Here is a 20,840-nt window from a genome sequence, read left to right as displayed (position 1 = left end):
GCACTCTCACTCTGCCAAATGCACCTGATTTGCATAATGTTGTCGGTTGGTTTTCCGGCCGTAAATCCCAGGGGATTTAACCGATTGACTTCAAATTTGAAATGCAGGGGTTTCTCAACAAGATCTCCCTGTAGTACGAAATCTGGAAGAAACCCAGATAGACTTCTGTCGGAGGCCTACTGTGATTTGGCGATTTCTGAGATGCCATTTTGGGATTGCCATAAGTCACGTGACCTTTGACCTCTGATGACGCAACTTGGTGAACTTGGAGACATCCCGCCTGGCAACACTCTGGCGGAGTTTCGACCCTGTACCGTGAAACGCCTTTGAGATATCGCCATCTCAGATTGTCACCTCGGTCGTTTGTCATGTTTCAGAATAGTTACCATATATATATGACCTCTAACGTGCCATATGACCGAGTTTACGTTGAATTCTTATAGTGAAACGTTTTTCCTTACCGACATTCGTTATACTTGAGTGATGGAGACCTGTAAGCGCAGCGTGGTGTGGGTACGTCTTGGTATGAACCTATCCATTGCTGATGAGAAGAAATGATGGTCATTGCCCATCAGCCGGAGTGCTGCCCTAGCAGTTTTGGTTTTGCCGAGTCGATGATCCCCACAGACAACAGGAATGGGACAATGTGGACCTTCACCTATTACTTGCTGGTAGTGGACACCCATAGCAAGTCCAGCTGAAATATATTGCACAGATTAAGCCTTTGTTAGAATTTTCAAACTTGTCACTTCATTATATTTTTTACAACCATGACAAGGTGCCCAACAAGTCGCATCATTTCTGGCAAAATAAGAGATGGAGATTATGATAATATCAATAAAATAAGACTTATAATACTGACCACACGGGGACGTGGGGAGCTTGCTACTGCCTGTTGGTCACCTTGGGAGCCTGTTACTGGCTGTTGGTCACCTGGGGAGCCTGCTGCTGGCTGTTGGCCACTTGATAAGCCTGCTGCTTGCTGTTGGTCACCTGGGGAGCCTGCTGCTGGCTGTTGGCCACTTGATGAGCCTGCTGCTTGCTGTTGGTCACCTGGGGAGCTTGTTTTTGGCTGTTGGTCACCTGGGGAGCCTGTTGCTGGTTGTTGGTCACTTGGGGAGCCTGTTGCTGGATGTTGATCAACTGAGAAGCCTGCTGCTGGCTTCGTACCAGCTGGGGAGCCTGCTGCTGGCTGTTGGTTACCTGGGGAGCCTGTTGTTGGCTGTTGGTCTCTTAGGGGGCTTGCTGCTTGCTGTTGGTTACCTGTGGAGCCTGCTGCTGGATTCGTACCAGCTGGGGAGCCTGCTGCTGGATTCGGACCAACTGGGGAGCCTGCTGCTTGCTGTTGGTTACCTGTGGAGGCTGTTGCTCACTTGGGGATGTTGCTGCTGGCTGTTGGTTACCTTGGTAGCTTGCTACTGGCTGCTGGCTGTTGGTCCCCTGGGGAGTCTGCTGCTGGTTGTTATGCTGGGGAGCCTGCTGGCTTCCGACCTCCTGGGTAGTTTGCTGCTGGCTGGTGGACTCAGAATCCCGCTGTTGGATATTTCCCCGATCAATCAACCCAAAATCTGCCACAGTTGAGAGAGATATAGGTAATTAAAAAAGAAATTCTGTTGATATCATTAACATCGTCTTGTTGATTGTTGGGATTGGAAAACTGTTCAACCAAGAACAGATAAAGTCATGAGCGGGAGACAAAAGTCAGTGATAAAAAGAAATGGGAACTTTTTTGCATGATATAATTACAGTTTAGAAAGGCTTATTATCAATTTTATAAACTGTTGAAATTTCCACAAAATCTAGTGTGTTTTCCGCATCCATTGCATTTCCCCCCGAAACTATCTGCATAATGTGTTGTTTTCTCAGCACCCTGTCAGATGGCATGTAATTTGGTGTTGTTATTTGTTTTCAAACTGTTTCATTCTATATGTTTACAAGTGATCTTGTAATGTCTTGTTTTCATAAATTTTGTAATATTCCATGCATGTTATTATAATAAATATAATTACATCTTGCAAACTCCTCCCATGCTTCAGGAGAAAATCCACTTCTTTTCACAAAGACACAGTACTTGCACTGTGTCAGCAATGCATCTTGCTAGTTAGAGTACTTTTATGACTTCATAAAAAAGTCTCTATATTAAAGTCAAGGTTAAAAAAGACACCTGTGTTTGTAATTTATTATTGAATGCTTAAATGGGTTTAAAAAAATACCAGTAATGTAATGTATTCTTTACATCTCACAGTTTTCTTGTTCAATCACACTGCCATACCTTTCTCGTCATTTTCTTTTGTTTCAAGGCCAAAAACTGTGAATGAAATAGAGAAAAAATAACTTTAACAATCAAAGGCACTTATTCAAAATATTGTGCAATGCTATATTGTGATTTTAAACAATTATTCCATGAGCGCGCGTTTGATGAGATGGAGTTGGCTATAATGATCTCATATCCAAAAAGCGCGAGTGGAATAATTGTTTATTAAAAATGGCCAAAGAATTGCAGTATTTTAGCTCCCAAGCTGTTTTCCTTCATGCGTATTGATTACCATATTTGTGGTCAATGTTATATGAACTCATTTACCATTGCCTGTTAACCAATCAAAATGCAGGAATTGCAATACAGTCAACTCTCTCTGATCAGACACCTCTATAAGGCGGACACCTCTGTAAGCTAGACACCTGTTGTTGGTCCCGTCCCTACTGTTCTTTAGTTATATTACTGTATCTAAACTCTGTATAAGGCAGACGCCTCTGTAAGATGGACAGTTGGAGCCGGTCCCGAAGGTGTCCATCTTAGAGAGAGTTGACTGTATACCATTGCTAGTTTTTAATAAAGGCTAATATACCCAGAACACCAAATCTAATGTCCTTTATATACTTACAGTTCGAAAAGTTTTCCCAGGCATCTGGCGGAAAAGCATTCCTCTTCAGGAAAACACATACTTTACACTTGCTTTTTGTGGCATTCTCATCTTGGCTTCTGGAAATAGTTGTGCCATTGGCACTGGCATTGAAAACTTGTTTAGATTTCTTTGTCATTCCAATTCCACGGAGATTGATCTCATTTTTTAGTTGCTCTGCGCTTGGTGGCTCATCTCCATTTTCAGATAGAATGTTTAGAAATGTGTTAAGTGACACAGCAATCCCATTAAACTTTCTCACACCCTCTTCTGGTGTTTCCTGCTTGAAGTGGATGTTTGGGTTTGTGCAGGTTAGCAACTGTAACAGGAAAAGTGCTGTGTCAGTGTTACCTTTTTTCTTAGAATCAACACCATCTCTATCTAAAAAAAAACCGCAAGTGCAGTAGTACAGTTATATCCAATTTTTATAAGAGCCTTTTAATCCTGAAATGGCTAGTTCTCATTTTCTGAAATTGATTATGGCTTAATTGTTAATTGTTCTGAGTGATAAGTGTTTCATGCAAACGGTTTTTACTGTACTATTAAACAACTATCCAGAGAGAAAAAAAATGTTGATTACATAGGACAATAAACCTAGTCAGCTCAAATGTAACAACCTTCTGCAAGACTAATATTGTGTTAATTGTTAAACTCAACTACATGGCTATGAAATGCACTTGCCTGAGCTATAAAATGAGTTTAGTTCAGGGTATAACTGCATACATTAGATTTAACTGGTAATGTGTCGAATCTCTACTTGTGGTAGATGGCAAAGCATTTCATGTGATACATACCAATCCTCGGTTGCATTCTTCAGAGATTACGGCGTCCATGATAATAGATGTAATCAAGGGTTGCCCATCTACACTGGTTGTTTGTGAGTGTTTCACTTGGAATTTCTTTATTCTAAGTGGGTATACAATCTGATTGAAGTATGATCCAAGGTCATCTTTTGAAAAAAGTTCATCATCATTTACAATGTCAAGGACCTTTAAATGAAATTTTTTTAGCAATTCTAAGTTTTTAAGTAGAAGTCATTATATGAGTTTATAGTACTGATTTAATGTAAAGCAAGTTAGAATATGAATCAAATCTCCACATGTTTAAGATTTTAAAACCATTTTTTTCTCCAATCAAGGGGTCATTGTTCCAGTTATACCACCTCCGTTATATACTAAACAACCTGGAAACAAAACAAAAATGGTTTATAAGCCCTCCCCCTGGATGTAAGCCCTCCAGCTCTGCCGGATGACATTACTTAACAGGCCAAAATGTTGCTTATATAATAATGCCTTTTTAAGTTGAAAATTTTTTCCATCAACACCACAACGTTTTGTCTTGAAATGTTTTTTTTTTTCGTTAACTGGATATAAGCACACAGAAAACCCTTACAACGTTTTATAGGCTTATAATCAGAATTTGACAGTTATAGGCATCCAATATGCACCGATTTTAAAAATTTAGAAAATAAGTATTTGTTTTCCAAACCATGCAATTACACTTGGAAAAATTATTACATGAGTAGATTACTCTTATGAAAAGGCGAAATGAAACTGTGCCTGTTGTTCAACGGGTGAATCACTTGATATCTCACATTGCCATTCACCAGTGAGAAAATATACGTGTTAATGTCAAAAACAAACTATGCAATCTACTTCTACTGATTTCTCTGCTGGATAGCAGGGCCATGTTTGACAGAACGTAATTTAATGATCATTTCATAATGACGAAATTTACATGCACTACCTTTAATATAGTGAACTAAACCAGTTGTACAAGTTTCATGCATAAAGTTTAATTTCAATAAATACTGGTGGCTCAATTTTTTGGCTTATATCAATAATACATGCTCACCTTGTCTGCCATTGATAACAGGAGCCCATAGTTCTCACAAATTCTTCATCAACATCCGGATACAGATTTGCTATTTATCTTTTAAAAATTCTACTGCCATTGATAATTTCATCCACATCCAGTGCCAAAAGCGCACCAAGAGCCCTTGGGGCCACTTCAAATCTGAGTTTCCACTCAGCTTCTGCTGATAGCTGGGCTTCAAGTCCATTTGGACTATGGCGCCCCACAATAAACGGAATAAATACCAGGCGACTTGCTACCCTGTTGAAATAACAAAAAGTTTAGTGATTGGATTTTAAAATGTATGTTAAATAATTATGAGAGAATTGAATTGGGATTTTCCTATACAATGTACCCATTTGCATGGCTTGTGGAACAGGTGAAATTTGTAAACTCAATTGGGTAAAATTTATGCTCAATGTTCCATGGTGATTGGAGTAATGGCCATTCCAAGTACTTTTAATTGGTAATCAGCTCTAGAAGCTAACACAGTAGCTACGAGGGCTTAAGTGATTGCAAACCTATAGTTTACATTAATAACATCTTCTATTTACCATTCAATTTTTTTTTCATTTATCAAGGGCCGAAGTACTCTTCAGTAGAAGTAGTGACAGTCACAGTAACACTTACTATATTACAACATGTATGCTGATTAACATTCACACATGGGACAGGTCTTTGGCAGCATTCCTCCATCATAATGGGCTAGGGAAATTTCCCCCAGCTGATGGGCATTTCTGAGGTCATTCAGCACGGGAGGAAATGAAGAACGTGAACACAAATGTGGTATGAACCTATCCTGTGCTGATGAGAAGAAATGATGGGCATTGCCCATCAGCCGGAGTGCTGCCCTAGCAGTTTTGGTTTTGCCGAGTCGATGATCCCCACAGACTGCACAGACAACAGGAATGGGACAATGTGGACCTTCACCTATTACTTGCTGGTAGTGGACACCCATAGCAAGTCCAGCTGAAATATATTGCACAGATTAAGCCTTTGTTAGAATTTTCAAACTTGTCACTTCATTATATTTTTTACAACCATGACAAGGTGTCCAACAAGTCGCATCATTTCTGGCAAAATAAGAGATGGAGATTATGATAATATTAATAAAAAAAAACAATGCAATAATTTTAACTTTACCTCTCGCATTGTTAGTTGTTGTGAGAATGTACGTCTTTCTTTTGGCCATGACTCTCGAAGTCGTGAAAACATGCTCGATTGAGACTGATGCAATCAAGACACCATGGGATGTGTAATACTATGCGACTGCAAGTGGATATATCTGTCATCTCAACCTTGGTTACTGACCTTAACCATGCCTTATCACAGGGTTCATTGAACTTTTACCTTTCTATTTCCCGGGTGGGGTTTACTAAGGTACCACTTGGTGTTTACACACGCAAAATGTTTACCTAGGTTAGTAAACTCTAATACCTTGGTAAAACCCTCACGTGTGAACACAGCATAAAATGAATATTAAAAAGTATTAATTAATAAATAGCATAATTAACACACACCAGGTACTGTGTTTTATTGTCCCATCGCGGATCTGTCTAGTCTTAAAAAGAAAAAGTAAAACGGGACAACAAAAGCACATAAATCGTGAATGGGATACTACATATACATGTACATATTATATATATAAGTGTTGCGATACCTTGTCAATGTCATTTTGGGTAGAAGCACATGTCTGGAACAGAGTGGATTGTTTTCGTAGCTGTTTTGCGTGATTTTGATGTGCCTTGGTGTCCAAGTGGTCCTTTACATCCTTGATCCCTTGTTTTGCACAGGATAAGGTCCAATTGCATGCTGTACAACGAAACTTGGTTGACATTCCATGCACTGCAACGATGCCCAGCCACTGCTGGGTCCATGTGTTGGAGAAGTGTGTTTGTAAAAATGATCCCGTGTACTTCAATTTCTTGGGAGTAGCAAGTGGTACAGAGGGTGGACTTTGAGCTCTTTTCTTTGATGCTTTGGGTACTGAGGTAAAGGGAGGAGCTGATGGTTTCGCTTGAGCTGCTGGTGTCAATGAAACAAAATGGTTTGGGGTCCAATCCTGAAGGTCGACATTACTTGTTTGTGCCCACATTATATATGCTAGGGTCGAACGCTGTATCTGAGAAGGCGTGATAAGGACATTCACATAATTCCGAAAGATGAGAGAGCCTTTAACTTCTGGGTAAACGGTTTGAATAGGAAAACCCAGGATGTTGCTGAGTGCAAAAGTATGCCACATGCTTGAATATCAGCCAGGCTAGATGGTTTCGACAATTCCAGCCCAAAGCCCTCTTGTGGGCGTTCATCATTCTGTTTGTCCCCAATCACACCTTCAATTCCAGAATACCTCCTCCCAGGCTGGTGCCATCCAGGAGAAGATAGCATTACCTTCCAGATTTGAGTTATTTTATCAGCATATTCTGTAGGAAGCAAGTCTGTAAACTTGTCAGGCAGACTTTTTAGGACTTTTTTCTTGTCATTCCCTACCATACTTGTCCATTCATATAGTCCACTTGCAGTGCCATCTGCGTTGCGCTTCTCCCAAACACTGAAGCTCACCCTTCCCTTACTGCTACTGATAGCTTCCACAAGTTTTCTTATATTGTCCCATATTTGTGATGATTTTGGCTTGTTGATATTATTTTTTGTCTCTTTGTAGACACCCGAAGAAGTAAGTGACGTTCATCCACCCTAATGTTTTCAATTGGAATGTTCAGAAGAGGTGGTTTGATACAGCCATAGTTGTTAGTGGATTTGTTTGAAAGCTCTCTGTTTTCATCAAGAGTTCTTTTATTCTCCACACTCCAGTAGTATTTCATAATTTAAAGAAATAATTAACAGAATGCATCCCCTTTTAAATTGTAAAATCAAGAATGGTTACTTTATGCAGAAATTTTTTCTGCTCTAGACCAATGAAACCCCACATTGCTTGGAATATTTGTGGTAGGCCAGTGAAATCAAAATCCAGAGGAAGAGATGAAGGACTCTGTACAGGTCTCTGTAAAATCCTGTGGGATTCAGCCTATATCTAAGACAATGTTGGTATCAGCTGTTGTACAATGTTGTGGACCAACACATGCCACACAAAAAGAAATTTATTAGGGGGGATCAGCTGCCATGGATCACGCCTGAAGTATCCTCTGCAATCTCAAAGCGTAACATCCTATTGTGGAAATTTTAAAAAAAAATAATAATGATCTTTTAACAGGAGGCTCCACTCACTAGTGTTGTTTTCAGGGAGGTCATGAGATAAAAAAAAAATGGCATAAAAAAAAATGAATTGAAAATTGAAATTATTACAAAGTTGATTAAAAAACCCTAAAAGCTAAGAACGATACGACTAAAAATTATATAAAATTGAAATTCGCAGTAAAATCGATAAAAATACAATTGATCATTAAGGTTAAAAAACTACTTATACTTATTATTTACATTTCTGATCTGATAGTGCTTCGGATGAAGACGAATGCGTCGACCTATCCAGAATCAATTTAGCGGCTTTATTTTGTAAAACTTGGATTGAATCCATTAGGATCTTGTTGTTTTTATTGCCCCAAACAATACTGGCATATTCAAGTATTGAAATGTCCATTGTCGTGACGTACATTTTCCGAGCATAGACAGGAAGTAGATGTTTAACTGGACTGGAAACTTTGACATTAGATAGGTACTCATAAGAATAAAAAAATCAAACTTAAAAGCTAATGGAACAAATAAAATTGCGTTCTTTGAGAGGAAAAGCTAAGACTGCTTTCTTACCTCTTCTGTACTGGAATTCTGAGCGAAATTTACTACGTCGTCAGTAAATCTTTTCAAAAGGTCTTCTTGGCAGGTGCGGGCGCATCTGGCAGCTGTTCTAGTTCCAACGACATATTTTGGAACTTCACCGCGAACCAATGGAACTAAAGTAAAGCTAAAGCATCTTGCAAATCTGAAAATGAAAAAATTGGACTCAAATTTATTGCGTTATTTATCTTTTAACTATATTACCAGAAACTGAATCCACTCTACTTACCTCTGAGGCAAACCAACACATAATGGCATACAACGGAATTACATCACTCATTGCTCCCTCAAGAAGAGGGGCAACAGTGGCTATATAATCATCGGTAATTTGTTGCACCCCAATCGTTGAAAACTGATGGCCAAGTTATATCAGCTCTCCCATTACCGCGGATAAGTTTCCGGAGTTCAATACTTGTTTAAACTCCATGTGTGCCCGGATTTCATTCGCAGTTAGACCACGGATCGATTGCCCAGTAAAGGGAACATACACAATCCGTCTTACTTCCCTGTAAGAAAAAGATTATATGAGTATATTACTGATAACTAGTCCTCCACGAGCGCGCATTGGATATCGTTTGTTAAAAATAAGCCAATGTAATTACCGGTATTGCAATTCCTGGGTTTGATTGGTTAACAGGACTCATATACCATACAAGAGCTGTACGTGTCAGCGAGAACAGCCAGGGAGCTTCTTGGCTGTCTACCATCTTATAGCCAACAGGCACTCATGGAAAAATTGTGAAACATTTAATGATATTGTGAAAAATTTAATTTGCAGGATCTGGTTCATCGGGACCTTCGCAGTGTTTGCCCATTGCTGCGAAATCGTGAATATCCTTCGGTGTTCCGCAACCGGGGCACTTATTCTTACGTTTTGCTTTTGTTTTCGAGGACATTTCGTTGAGATGAGTGGCTAGAAGTCGGTGATAAAAATGAAAAACAGCTAAACGATCAAACTAAACAGCGATAAGCAAATGTGCAATGTAATGCGATGCTAACATGTGTTGGCTTCATTAAACTATATTAACAATATTAATATCACTAAAATAAACAAAAACTACGCGTAAAGTTATGTTTACAAGCATTTTATTAATGCGAATTTCCTTGTGGTCATCATCATCATAGCTACCTGCGCTTTTTACAAGACGAAACAACGTCCAACAACAAAGTATCGGTTCATGAGAAGAAAGAAACATGATGGACATTTAGGTGCATTTATTTTTTCTGAATTTTGCATATAAATTCTTAAAACCTAAATTCTTCTTTCTTGAATGAAACTTGTCTTCATTTATAACACAGGTAATGTTTCTACATTAATACTAGAACGTTTTTATTCAGATCGAAAACCAAAGGGCTTCCTTCCCACAGAAAAATCTGTTTCTTAAAAGGTATTCTGGATTTTAAAGTGGTTTCATGTTATTGATTAACAAAATTTAAAATTGATTGTAAACTACCTGAAAAAACGGATGAAATTCAGCCTATGTTTGTGTTTGTTTGGCTAAAGTTGGCAGCAAAATCTTACTGCTAAGCTGTTAGAATTGCACCTGTCGCCTGGTAGATATTAAAATTTCTTCTCTTTATACTTTTACATTGATAGGGATCAAGATTCGTGGCTAATTTGTAAAGGAAATGCTTTCTTTCGACTCGAAACGCCCAAAACGCTAGTAAAAACGCCCAAAACGCTAGTAGTTACTGGTACAGTACTGTAGGTCTCGTTTCCATGCAACTTCCGGCTTACGCTGAATCAGTGTATCTGTAATGTAACGCCAACGATGGTAAGTTCTTAACTATTACAAGAGTTTTCAATTTGACTAGAGGATAATTTTTTTAGATAATTTTTTTTGTGGTTTGTTCAAAGACTAAAAATTTTAAAGAAATGTATGAAATTTAACTGAAATTTCCAGAGCGGTGGGGGATTCTTTCAATGAATCCCTTCTGTGGGGGAGGTATGTAAAGAAATTCACTGCGACAATCATTTATCACTCTCAAAGAAATGTGTGGATTTATTTTCATATGGGTGGGGTTTAAAAAAAAATCCCTTCAACAAGGGAGGTATATGGATATTAATTAATGTAACATGACTGATAAAGGCACAAACCTTATCATAATGGCCATTATGATGCTCCTGGATGCCGTAAAAAAGGTTGACAGAAAATTGACATTGGGTCTTTCTTCACTCATTGCTGGGTTTTCCCCATCAATTCCAACTTCATCCATTATAGCCCCCCATGTGGCTGCCAGGTTTTCTTCTTAGATGGTGGTATTGATGCTTCCTTTCAGGAAGTGGCACATCAGATCGAAATTGTCTTTAGTGAGAGGAAAATGCACTGTAGCACTTCTTTCCTCGCAGGCCAGAGCATTGGTAGTGTCCTTCCCTACCAGGTGGCTTATCCACCGTAGACCATGGTCTTCGGCCCTTCTGAAGAGCCCCATGTGTTGTTTCCTTCGGCAGTTTTATTTCTACCTACAACAGCGACTGCTCTGGGAATTTGATCCAGAAATGTGACTGTTGATTCTAGCTCTGTCAGGAGAGCATTTAGTTGTGGCAGTGTCATGTGCAATGTAAACCTCTTAAAGAACTCAGATTCACTTCCATTATTCATAAAACCAACAAAGGCTTCAAGCTTTGTTGGCATGACACCTTTTGGATAAAACAATTTCCTGAAAAATTAATCATGAAATTAAAAAGGTTGAAAAAGCTGCTTACAGTACAAGCTGAGGTGGCTGTATCTGCGAAGCTGTGATAAGGACATTCACATAATTCCGAAAGATGAGAGAGCCTTGAACTTCTGGGTAAATGGTGTGAATAGGAAAACCCAGGATGTTGCTGAATGCAAAAATATGCCACATGCTTGAATATGAGCCAGACTAGATGGTTTCGACAATTCCAGCCCCAAAGCCCTCTTGTTGATGTTCAGCATTCGGTTTGTCCCCAATCACACCTACATGTCCCTTAAATTCCAGAATGCCTCCTCCCAGACTGGTGCCATTCAGGGGAAGTTAGCATTACCTTCCAGATTTGAGTTATTTTATCGGCATATTTTGTAGGAAGCAGGTCTGTAAACTTGTCAGGCAGACTTTTTTCTTCTCATTCCCTACCATACTTGTCCATTCATATAGTCCACTTGCAGTGCCATCTGCGTTGCACTTCTCCCAAACACTGAAGCTCACCCTACTGCTTCTGATAGCTTCCACAAGTTTTCCAATATTGTGCTGATTTTGACTTATTGATGGTACTCTTTTTGTCTCTTTGTAGAGCATCATTGATGAGGTTTTTCTCCCGCTTGTCTAGAAAAGGGGAAAATTAAGAATATCATAAGAATTGTTTACAATGTAATGTATCATTTTAAGAAATATACAAAGTACTCAAATTCAATTGTGCAAAAACTTGTGACCTGTCACCCGAAGAAGTAAGTGAAGTTCATCCACCCTAATGTTTTCAATTGAAATGTTCGGGAGAGGTGGTTTGATACAGCCATAGTTGTTAGTGGATTTGTTTGAAAGTTCTCTGTTTTCATCAAGAGTTTTTTATTCTCCTCACTCCAGTAGTATTTCATAATTTAAAGAAAGCACATGATTTCCTTTAACTTGCCCCTCAATTAACAAAATGCATCCCATTTTAAATTGTAAAATCAAGAATGGTTACTTTATGCAGAAATTTGTTCTGCTCTAGACCAATGAAACCCCACGTTGCTTGGAATGTCTGTGGTAGGCCAGTGAAATCAAAATCCAGAGGAAGAGATGAAGGTTTCTCTATACAGGTGCTGGTTCAGGCGCAAGCTCCATGTTGACTAAGCATTTGCTCCGGCTTGGTCTACTGTAGCAATCTTCGCCACTCTTTCTCTTGGAGAAAGCCCTCTCCTCACTTCTTTTGTAACTTCAAGGCTTCTGAATTTTGGGGCGAGCTTATATGGTCTATCACCTTTTACGGCTTGGTGGACATTTCTTCTGAATTTGCCAACAAATGTCTCTGCGATATCAATAAACTCTCCAGAGGAGCACTTCGATGGCTCGTCAGGACTGGATCGCTGTTTCTGTTTGGCGATTCCTTTCTTCAAACTGCTGTTGATGCTTTCAGAGCCATTGTTGTAAAAGACGTTGTCACCTAGGCCTGTTGACCTCCGAAAAGCCCAAAAACATTTTATGACATTTAGAAACTACAATAGCCGTTTAAATTTTGCTGAGCCTAGGTGGTGCTGTTTTCTTTTCTTTTGTTTTCTTTACTTTTTTTAAATGGGTATTTTTCTTTACAGGTTTTCCCTTGTCATGATCAATAATTGTTGGTAACTGCAATCTTTCTGTTTTCCACAGGAATTCAGTGGCCACCTAATTAAAACATTGGAAAATATGATTTGTTTTGTAACTGGACCATTATGACTTGAAAGTTCCAATTTGTATTAAGTTTAATATTTTAAGTAAAATATTAAAAAGCGATCTCTGGTTAAAAATATGATGAAAACGAGCTTTCGACTACCAGTCTGTAGTCTTTAACAAGTAATGAATAAAAAGCGCGAACGTAAAATATATACTATAAGAAGTGCGAAAAAGCCAATTACGAACCATGCTGACAATAATGCGAAACAATTACCAAGACAATATTCAATTTTATTTTGAACCTTTCATTAGCATTTTTACCCGCACACAAACATTTTTATTGTTTTTATTATAATTTTGCTTTTTCGCACTTCTTATAGTATATATTTTACGTTCGCGCTTTTTATTCATTACTTGTCAAAGACTACAGACTGGTAGTCGAAAGCTCGTTTTCATCATATCTTTAACCAGAGATCGCTTTTTAATATTTTACTATGTCTTACCCTGGTTACTCGTCTATTTTTAAACGTATCCGCCAAGAGGCTGGGCTGGAAGCCCTCAAACTAGCACGAACTTTAGAGAAGACTACGTATAAACTTCAAGCCCACCACCGCCATTTACGTTTCGCACACAAAGCGTTAGATCAGCAATGGATTCCAAAGTCGCTCAGGTTTAAACCTCCCGGAAGAAACCCAATATTCAAGCAAATTATGGAAAGAGCAAGCAAACACTGCCTGAGAGCAAGAATTTCTATATGCCACAGTCAGATCCGACACATGAAAACGACCCTTGATGAAACAACGCAGCGGCTCTCAACTCTTGTCAACGATGACATTTCCTCTGCGATCTCCCAATTCTTGAAACACAGATCTCGCTCAGTCCGTGCAACTATTGAGATGAGACACGCCAAAAAGTTTTCAAACCTCAGCAAGGAAACTAACACGAACCAATCCACACCTATCAACAAAGATAACTGGGTAGTTAATCTATCCAAAACGCCACTCTCTTCGGACGAACGTTCTATCTTAGAAAAAGGTCCGAAATTTGCACCAACACCTCGGAAGATCCCGACCAAAGACATTGTCGCCGAGGTAGAAGCAGCCATTGTCCGACTTCCGGACGACACCAAAGATGCCATCCGAACGTCCACCGCCTCCATCCTTCACAGAGCTTGTCTGCCGGCACATAATAACATCTCAAAAGCCGAAAGAAGAGCTCTTAACAACCTGAAAGCAGACGACACTCGCCTAGTTATGAAAGCGGACAAAGGTAACTGTTTTGTTGTTATGGATAGAGCTGATTATAACGAGAAAATGGAAGCCTTACTCAGTGATCACCTGACCTACCAGCTGGTTCAGAAATCTCCAATCGAAAGAGAACTTAACCACATGTTACTAGATCTCAAGAAGAAAGATAAGATTGACGAGTCGACTTATCGAAAACTACGATCCACTGACGCTGTTCCACCCGCCATACGAGGTTCTATTAAACATCACAAACCAGGTTATCCTCTTCGACCTATTGTCTCCTGTATTGGTTCTGCTCTCTATAACACATCCAAATTTCTCACCGACATCCTAGCACCCATCCAGAACTGCAACGGTTATTCTGTCTCTAACTCAAGTGAATTTGTTGACCAAGTCGCCAATCTAGAAATTACTGATGACGAATCCATGGTTTCTTTTGATGTCGTCTCACTCTTTACTGCCATCCCTGTTAAGAAAGCCTGTGAATACATCCGAGAAAAACTCAATGAAGATACCAACTTACATCTAAGAACCAGCCTCACTACTGATGATAATTATTGTTTCTCTTCTGGATTTCACTCTTTCGAACAACTACTTCGTTTACAATGATTCCATCTACAAACAGATCCATGGTTGCGCAATGGGAAGCCCTGTCAGTCCTGTTGTTGCAAATCTCTGCATGGAGATCATCGAAGAATCAGCGATCACTGCCTCCTCGACACCTCCAAAAATTTGGAAGCGTTACGTCGATGATAGTTTTGTCATTATAAAGAAACACTCTGTCGCATCCTTTCATGACACTCTTAACTCAATTGACTCAAAAATAGCCTTTACCATTGAACATGAGAGTAACGGACAGATACCCTTCTTAGACACTTTGGTATCCAGGAGCAATGGCGTCATAACTATCGATGTTTACAGGAAATCTACTCACACAGACCGATATTTGGATTTTTATTCACACCATGAAAAGAAACACAAACTGAGTACTGCCTCTACTCTCCTGAATCGTGCTTCTAACCTCCCAAGTACCCCTGAGGGAAAAGCGAAAGAATTAAGTCACGTCACTGATGCTCTGAAATCGAACAGCTACCCACAATCGGTCATATCTAACATTCTGAATAAGAAACCACCTCTGGCAATCACACCATCTCCAGAAGAATTGGTAGGAATGTTTTTCGGATGGGCTGATCCTTCAGACTCACATTGTGGCCTTGCGGTTTTACCTTACGTCAAAGGCCTAACTGAACCTCTCTCGAGACTTCTAAGAAACAATGGAATCCAAACTACTAGCAGACCCCTTAAGACATTACAACAAGAGTTTGTTTCCCCGAAAGCAAGACCTCCGGCGGAACTACAAACAAATGTCGTCTATAAGATACCATGCGCCGACTGCCCGTGCCCGTGGAGTTACATCGGCGAGACAGGAAGATGTTTAAAAACAAGAAAAAAAGAACATATTAGAAACACAAAAACCTTTAAAAAAGGTTCCAACATCGCCTCACATGCCTGGTTGAACGACCATTCCATCGATTTTGACAGTGCACGTGTGATTGATAAAGGAAATTTTCGCGTTAGAAAAACTTTGGAATCCTGGCACACAGCAATTACGAACCATGCTGACAATAATGCGAAACAATTACCAAGACAATATTCAATTTTATTTTGAACCTTTCATTAGCATTTTTACCCGCACACAAACATTTTTATTGTTTTTATTATAATTTTGCTTTTTCGCACTTCTTATAGTATATATTTTACGTTCGCGCTTTTTATTCATTACTTGTCAAAGACTACAGACTGGTAGTCGAAAGCTCGTTTTCATCATATTTTTAACCAGAGATCGCTTTTTAATATTTTACTATGTCTTACCCTGGTTACTCGTCTATTTTTAAATTTAATATTTTTATTCAGTTTAATCAAATGCTGCTGACAGATTATAACATTTTTAGTAATTGCAAATTAAGTTAAATCTTCATAAAAAATCGGGAACTTACAGTTGACATCACTTAATTGCAGCCCCTCATGGGTAATGTTCCATGTAAATATGCCGGAAAACTTGCCGAGTAGTTTATTTCGGGATAGTCAAACCACCCCCCTCTCTACACCCATTATTTCTAAAATGCTCTGCCACATAAATGACAACTGATAATAAAAATCAGGCATTTTAAAATGCAAGCACTGGAATTACATTAAGTAAACACTAATTACAAATGATAAATAATTTAAATTTTACTACAATATTGTCATTTCACATCTATAGAGGTTGTTGAGCGATATTTTCATTTTGGGAGCAGAACTATCAATGCAGGTGTTAATATATAGTTAGCTGTTCTTTAATTTCCACGTCCAGATAAAAAAACATCATGAAGAACTGGCTAATTTGGTTTCAAAAAATTGAGTGCAAAATTGGTCATGCTTGATTTTTCCACCTGTCAAAATGGCCGACAGACACTATGATAAAGCAACAATTTTTTCCTTGTTCATAAATCGCAAAATAATTTTACGATAAATTTTATAAACTGGAGAATGACTCTACTTTGTGATGGGATTTTATTGATTTGGTTTACATTTACCGGAGAACTAGACTCGTAATTTTTTATATTTTGAGAGTGAAATTTTAGCTCAAAACATGAACCTGAGGCTTGCGTGACCAAGTGCGGTTACCATGGCAACAATAAATCTGTCAATTAAAATATGCTCGTTTTTGTTCATCCCCCAAGGTAACCTACCTCCACACAAAAAACGAAGGGGTTTCAATTTTTCATTTTCAAGTTTGAATCACTTTGTCAAAGAAGTGTTTTTAAATACGTTTGTGTTGAAAATCTACCATAGCAAGTGTGTACATAGAAAAAAATGACAAACTGTAATGGACAGTCGTTTGTGTGCATACTGATAGGTGCATGTCCTACCAGTTACAAAGTGTTTGAAATGTCAGCAATAGATGTGTGTTTGAAATGACAGCATGAGTATGAGCATGAGGTGAACTTATAGCAATGCCTAAACGCAGTAAATACAGGAACATCTTCATGTCTATTGATGTGCATGAGTCTGTAAACAACAAGGCAGTATCGGTAAGTAGCTCAGAAGGATATTTTGTTCCTGCACTACTTTCTACATCTTTTGTATTGGCATCGAACCATGCTTGTGTCGACACATCCACCCACAAGAAGTCACTCAACATGTTTATGATATTTGTTTTTTATCCTGGGACAGGTAAAAATCTTGCTATTGCTATTTAAGGCGAAATCTGCTTCAGAATCGAGTGATATTAACAGTCAGCGGACAAAAATCCCATAATGCCTTGAAAGCTCAGTTTACCGTTCGGAAGCTAACGGAGTCATCCGGAGCGACATTTTGGCTCTGTAAGTTTCGAGTAAGTTTTAAAACTCATGCCATGGCTTCTTCAACGGATTGGAAATCGGAAGCTTTGGCAAAGCAAACAGTTCCTAGTGTAAGTATTTGTTATACAGTGGAACCCCGGTAACTCGAACTTGGATAACTCGAACAACCCCGTTAACTGGAACATACTTCCATTTCCCTTAGATTTGAACTCACTTTTAAGTCGTTTTTACTCGGTTAACTCGAACCCCGCTAACTCGAACTAAATTTTGTTTCCCTTGATTCAAATTTGGGTCAAGTTTACCCTGATAACTCGAATTCCGGTTCTTGCAACTCGCCACGGTTGCCCATTGATTAGAGCAACAAAACAGATCACCTATTTGACAGCCTTTTTTCACTCTTATTCTAAGAATTTATAATCGTATTAGAGTTTCTGACGAGATAAGTTTAATTTGCACTGTGCTGTATACTGAGGTGCTGAAAAATAAGTAAGCTATCAATTATTAACTTGGTAAATTAAATATTCAATCTACCCCGATAACTTGAAACCCCGCTAACTCGAACAGTTTTTCGTTTCCCTTTAGAGTTCTACCGGGGTTCTACTGTATTTGTTTCACTGTCGCCACTTTATTTGAGTACCCCACGTCATCTAAACATGAAACTTTTGACCCGATCGAGTGTTCATATTATCCTTGTATAAAAAATTTGTTTTCACATTTCGTTAACAGAAAGAACATCTCTTGAGATTGTATGGGAAAAAACACAGCATCATCAGAAGCTTCAAGTGCAGTTGCAAATTCAGTTGTTGCTCGATGTAGCTTGATAAAACATGACTTGCAGCACTGGGTTAATTCAGGTGCTATTTTAAACTGGGATAAAATTTCTCCCCTAACAGCATCTGTTGCCTGTACCAGCCTTCCTGGTATACTTTGGAGTTTCACCTTGGAATCTGGCGTTTTACAGCCTTTGACTTGGCCCTTATGTTCCTGTTTTCAACGACACTGTGAGCACATTTCCATTCTGGCTATGGCCTTTGCTGAGTGGCTTGAATCCCACACAATTTTTTGGTGGCATGTTCTACCAAAATTTCTCAGTTTTAAAAAGAACTTACATAAGGGATTTGCATTTATGTTTTCCGTTTAAATGGTCTATGTTTATAGATTTCAGGGATGCCTGTAGTTTCCCGCTCTACTGGCGCGGCCGCGATTTCCCGCTAAAAAATCACTGACAGAAATACAGTTTTTCTAAACGAGAGAAAAGCTATTTATTGATCATAAGCTTAATTAACAGACACCAAAATGAAAAATGATACCAGAAAAAATGAATAAAGAATTTACAGAGCTGAGTTGAAACTTAATAAAAAAGGCTTCCGTTTCCAAAGACATTCAAACTTCCAGATCATGGATAATGCACGCCAACACTAAGCGAATCTGGTTGTATGTGAGGCCAGGGTGGGATTGCTACAGTACACTAAGTCGATTTTTTACATGCAGCTCCTCTTGTAGGATAAGAAAATGTTCATCAGTAACCTGAAGTTCGTTTCCCAGCCGCTGGTGATCTAAAGTTTCTCCAGCTGCTAACGCATCTGTATGATAGACTTCAGCGGTCTGTCTTTGAACGCAAAGTTTGCGAGCAATATCGGTTACATTCATCCACAGCCCGAAGCTTCTGAATCGTCCAATAATAGAAAAATTATTGGATGATTGATGTCACTCAACAACGGCTTTTATGCCAAACAGCTAGAGCATGCAAAATAAAAATAGGAATTGGTCACTGTTTTGCGAACATTCTACGCCAAAGTAAGAACCCATTCAATGGCATTTTGTGCTTTTAGAGCTCTGAAAATATTTTGAATAAATAATAATTGAATTCGGCTTTCGTATGATATGAAGAATTATGGTGTTATCCGCACACCCTCCTCAATCTGTATAATTCTTCATATCATACCCAGCCTCATCCAAATAAAAAAAAAATAATAATAATAATAGTTATTATTATTATTACTACTTATACAATTACAAGTGGATACAGTTGATTGCATCTTAAATAATCATCCATTTATAATAATGCTCAAATATTTTTCCCATAGTGTAAAGCATATTCTGGCATCATCCAGGGGCTCTCCTCAGCTTATGCTAGTGCAAGCTCTTCAAAGGAAAGAGTTCAAATTCTTAGTTGTGTAGCACCACAACTAGACAACTAGACCCTGAAAGAAAATTTCAATCTCATGAAAGATGGCCAGCAAGTTTCTTGCACTGCATATGAAATAACACAGGCTCGCCTTCATTACAACCATCATGGGGCAGCTGCAACAGTTTCCAAGGACGAAGAAACAACAGCAATGCATACCAGTCAAGAACAATTGGCCTTCTTGGTTGAGTTCCTGTACAGCCCTAAATGTACTGAAAGGTCCTCCTACACAACAGCTGACTGTAGTGGAAAGAGAAGATCATGGCTTAGTGATATTCTTGGTGGTGATGCACAGCCAGTTCTTCACCTGAAACACAACAAAGAAAAACTTTTTGGTTTGTACAAAGAAAAATGTGAGGAAGTGGGGGGAAAACCAATTGGGAGGGCTCTATTCTGCAATGGTTTAACCACAGGAAATTTTTTACCAGCTAGAAGAAATGGCTGGCCTTTGCAACATTTGTGCTTTAAGTTACATGCGCTATGAGTACCTGATTGCACATCTAAAGTCGTCAATGTTGGTTTACCACCAGTTTCGCTTGGTCCACTGCATTGCAAAAACATCGAGTGCCTGCCGTAAACATGGGAAGCAAATGATTTCAAATTCCAGTATTCTTTCGTGCAGCCATTGAGATTACATTTCATTACACACGTTTCAGAACTGGCGTGTCGCAATTTATAATGCACGATCAGAATCGAAAGGGAACAGAGCAGTAAAAGCACATAGAACACACTTCCACGCCATATTTAATTTCTGTCTTTGAGGAACTTTTACTGAGTTTCATTCATGATTGAAAAAAGGGCGCGCAGTTATCAACTCCCCTCCCCCGGCCCCTCGCAAAGATGGGGTGTACAAGATCAGATAAAACAAAAAGATGTTTGAAAAAAGGAAAGTAGACACAGCAAAGACAACAGAATCATAAAAACATAAATAACTACTTCTTTTACTGTTAAGTTAGCATCAAAAACTGTACTTTTTTCCGGCCTGACACTGCCCCGATGGGATAAAATGTGAAGGCTTACGCGATCACGATGCCAAAAAACAACCTCAACTTGTATTTCCAGTTTTTAATCAATAAAATTTCTCCTTTCACATGCTAAAGGAAAGTGAACCAATCATGATTTTTCAAATGCGTTCTAATGGAGAAATGAACCAATCATATCAACGCAATGGGTGAAGGGGTAAAATAAATAAAACTGTTTTTTG

At 38.8% G+C, this 20,840-nt stretch overlaps 1 protein-coding gene and 1 pseudogene across 1 annotated transcript; one reads left to right on the top strand and one right to left on the bottom strand.

Moving 5' to 3' along the window:
* Window positions 1-1,141: 1,141 nt before the first annotated feature.
* Window positions 1,142-3,820, bottom strand: LOC144648888 (uncharacterized). The gene is made up of 4 exons (XM_078508335.1): window positions 3,695-3,820; window positions 2,883-3,219; window positions 2,273-2,308; window positions 1,142-1,568 (listed from the first exon to the last, which is right to left on the bottom strand). The coding sequence occupies exons 1-4, from the start codon at window positions 3,731-3,733 to the stop codon at window positions 1,234-1,236; spliced, it is 747 nt and encodes a 248-aa protein (XP_078364461.1). The 5' UTR covers window positions 3,734-3,820; the 3' UTR covers window positions 1,142-1,233.
* Window positions 3,821-14,319: 10,499 nt separating this feature from the next.
* LOC144648486 (uncharacterized) lies at window positions 14,320-18,269 on the top strand (annotated as a pseudogene).
* Window positions 18,270-20,840: the final 2,571 nt, after the last annotated feature.

Source organism: Oculina patagonica, chromosome 4 (assembly GCF_052425735.1).
Source record: "Oculina patagonica isolate OP01 chromosome 4, crgOcupat, whole genome shotgun sequence".
NCBI lineage: Eukaryota > Metazoa > Cnidaria > Anthozoa > Scleractinia > Oculinidae > Oculina > Oculina patagonica.
Note: the sequence above shows the minus strand (reverse complement) of the source record. Positions and strands in the feature narration are given on the sequence as shown.

Excerpts from the sequence above, each read along its gene's own strand:
- LOC144648888 (XM_078508335.1), bottom strand. The coding sequence starts at position 3,733 with ATGGACGCCGTAATCTCTGAAGAATGCAACCGAGGATTG. Across the intron at positions 2,309-2,882 it reads CTGGGAAAACTTTTCGAACT|TTTTTGGCCTTGAAACAAAA; the intron begins GTAAGTATATAA and ends TTTCATTCACAG. Across the intron at positions 1,569-2,272 it reads AAAAGAAAATGACGAGAAAG|ATTTTGGGTTGATTGATCGG; the intron begins GTATGGCAGTGT and ends CAACTGTGGCAG.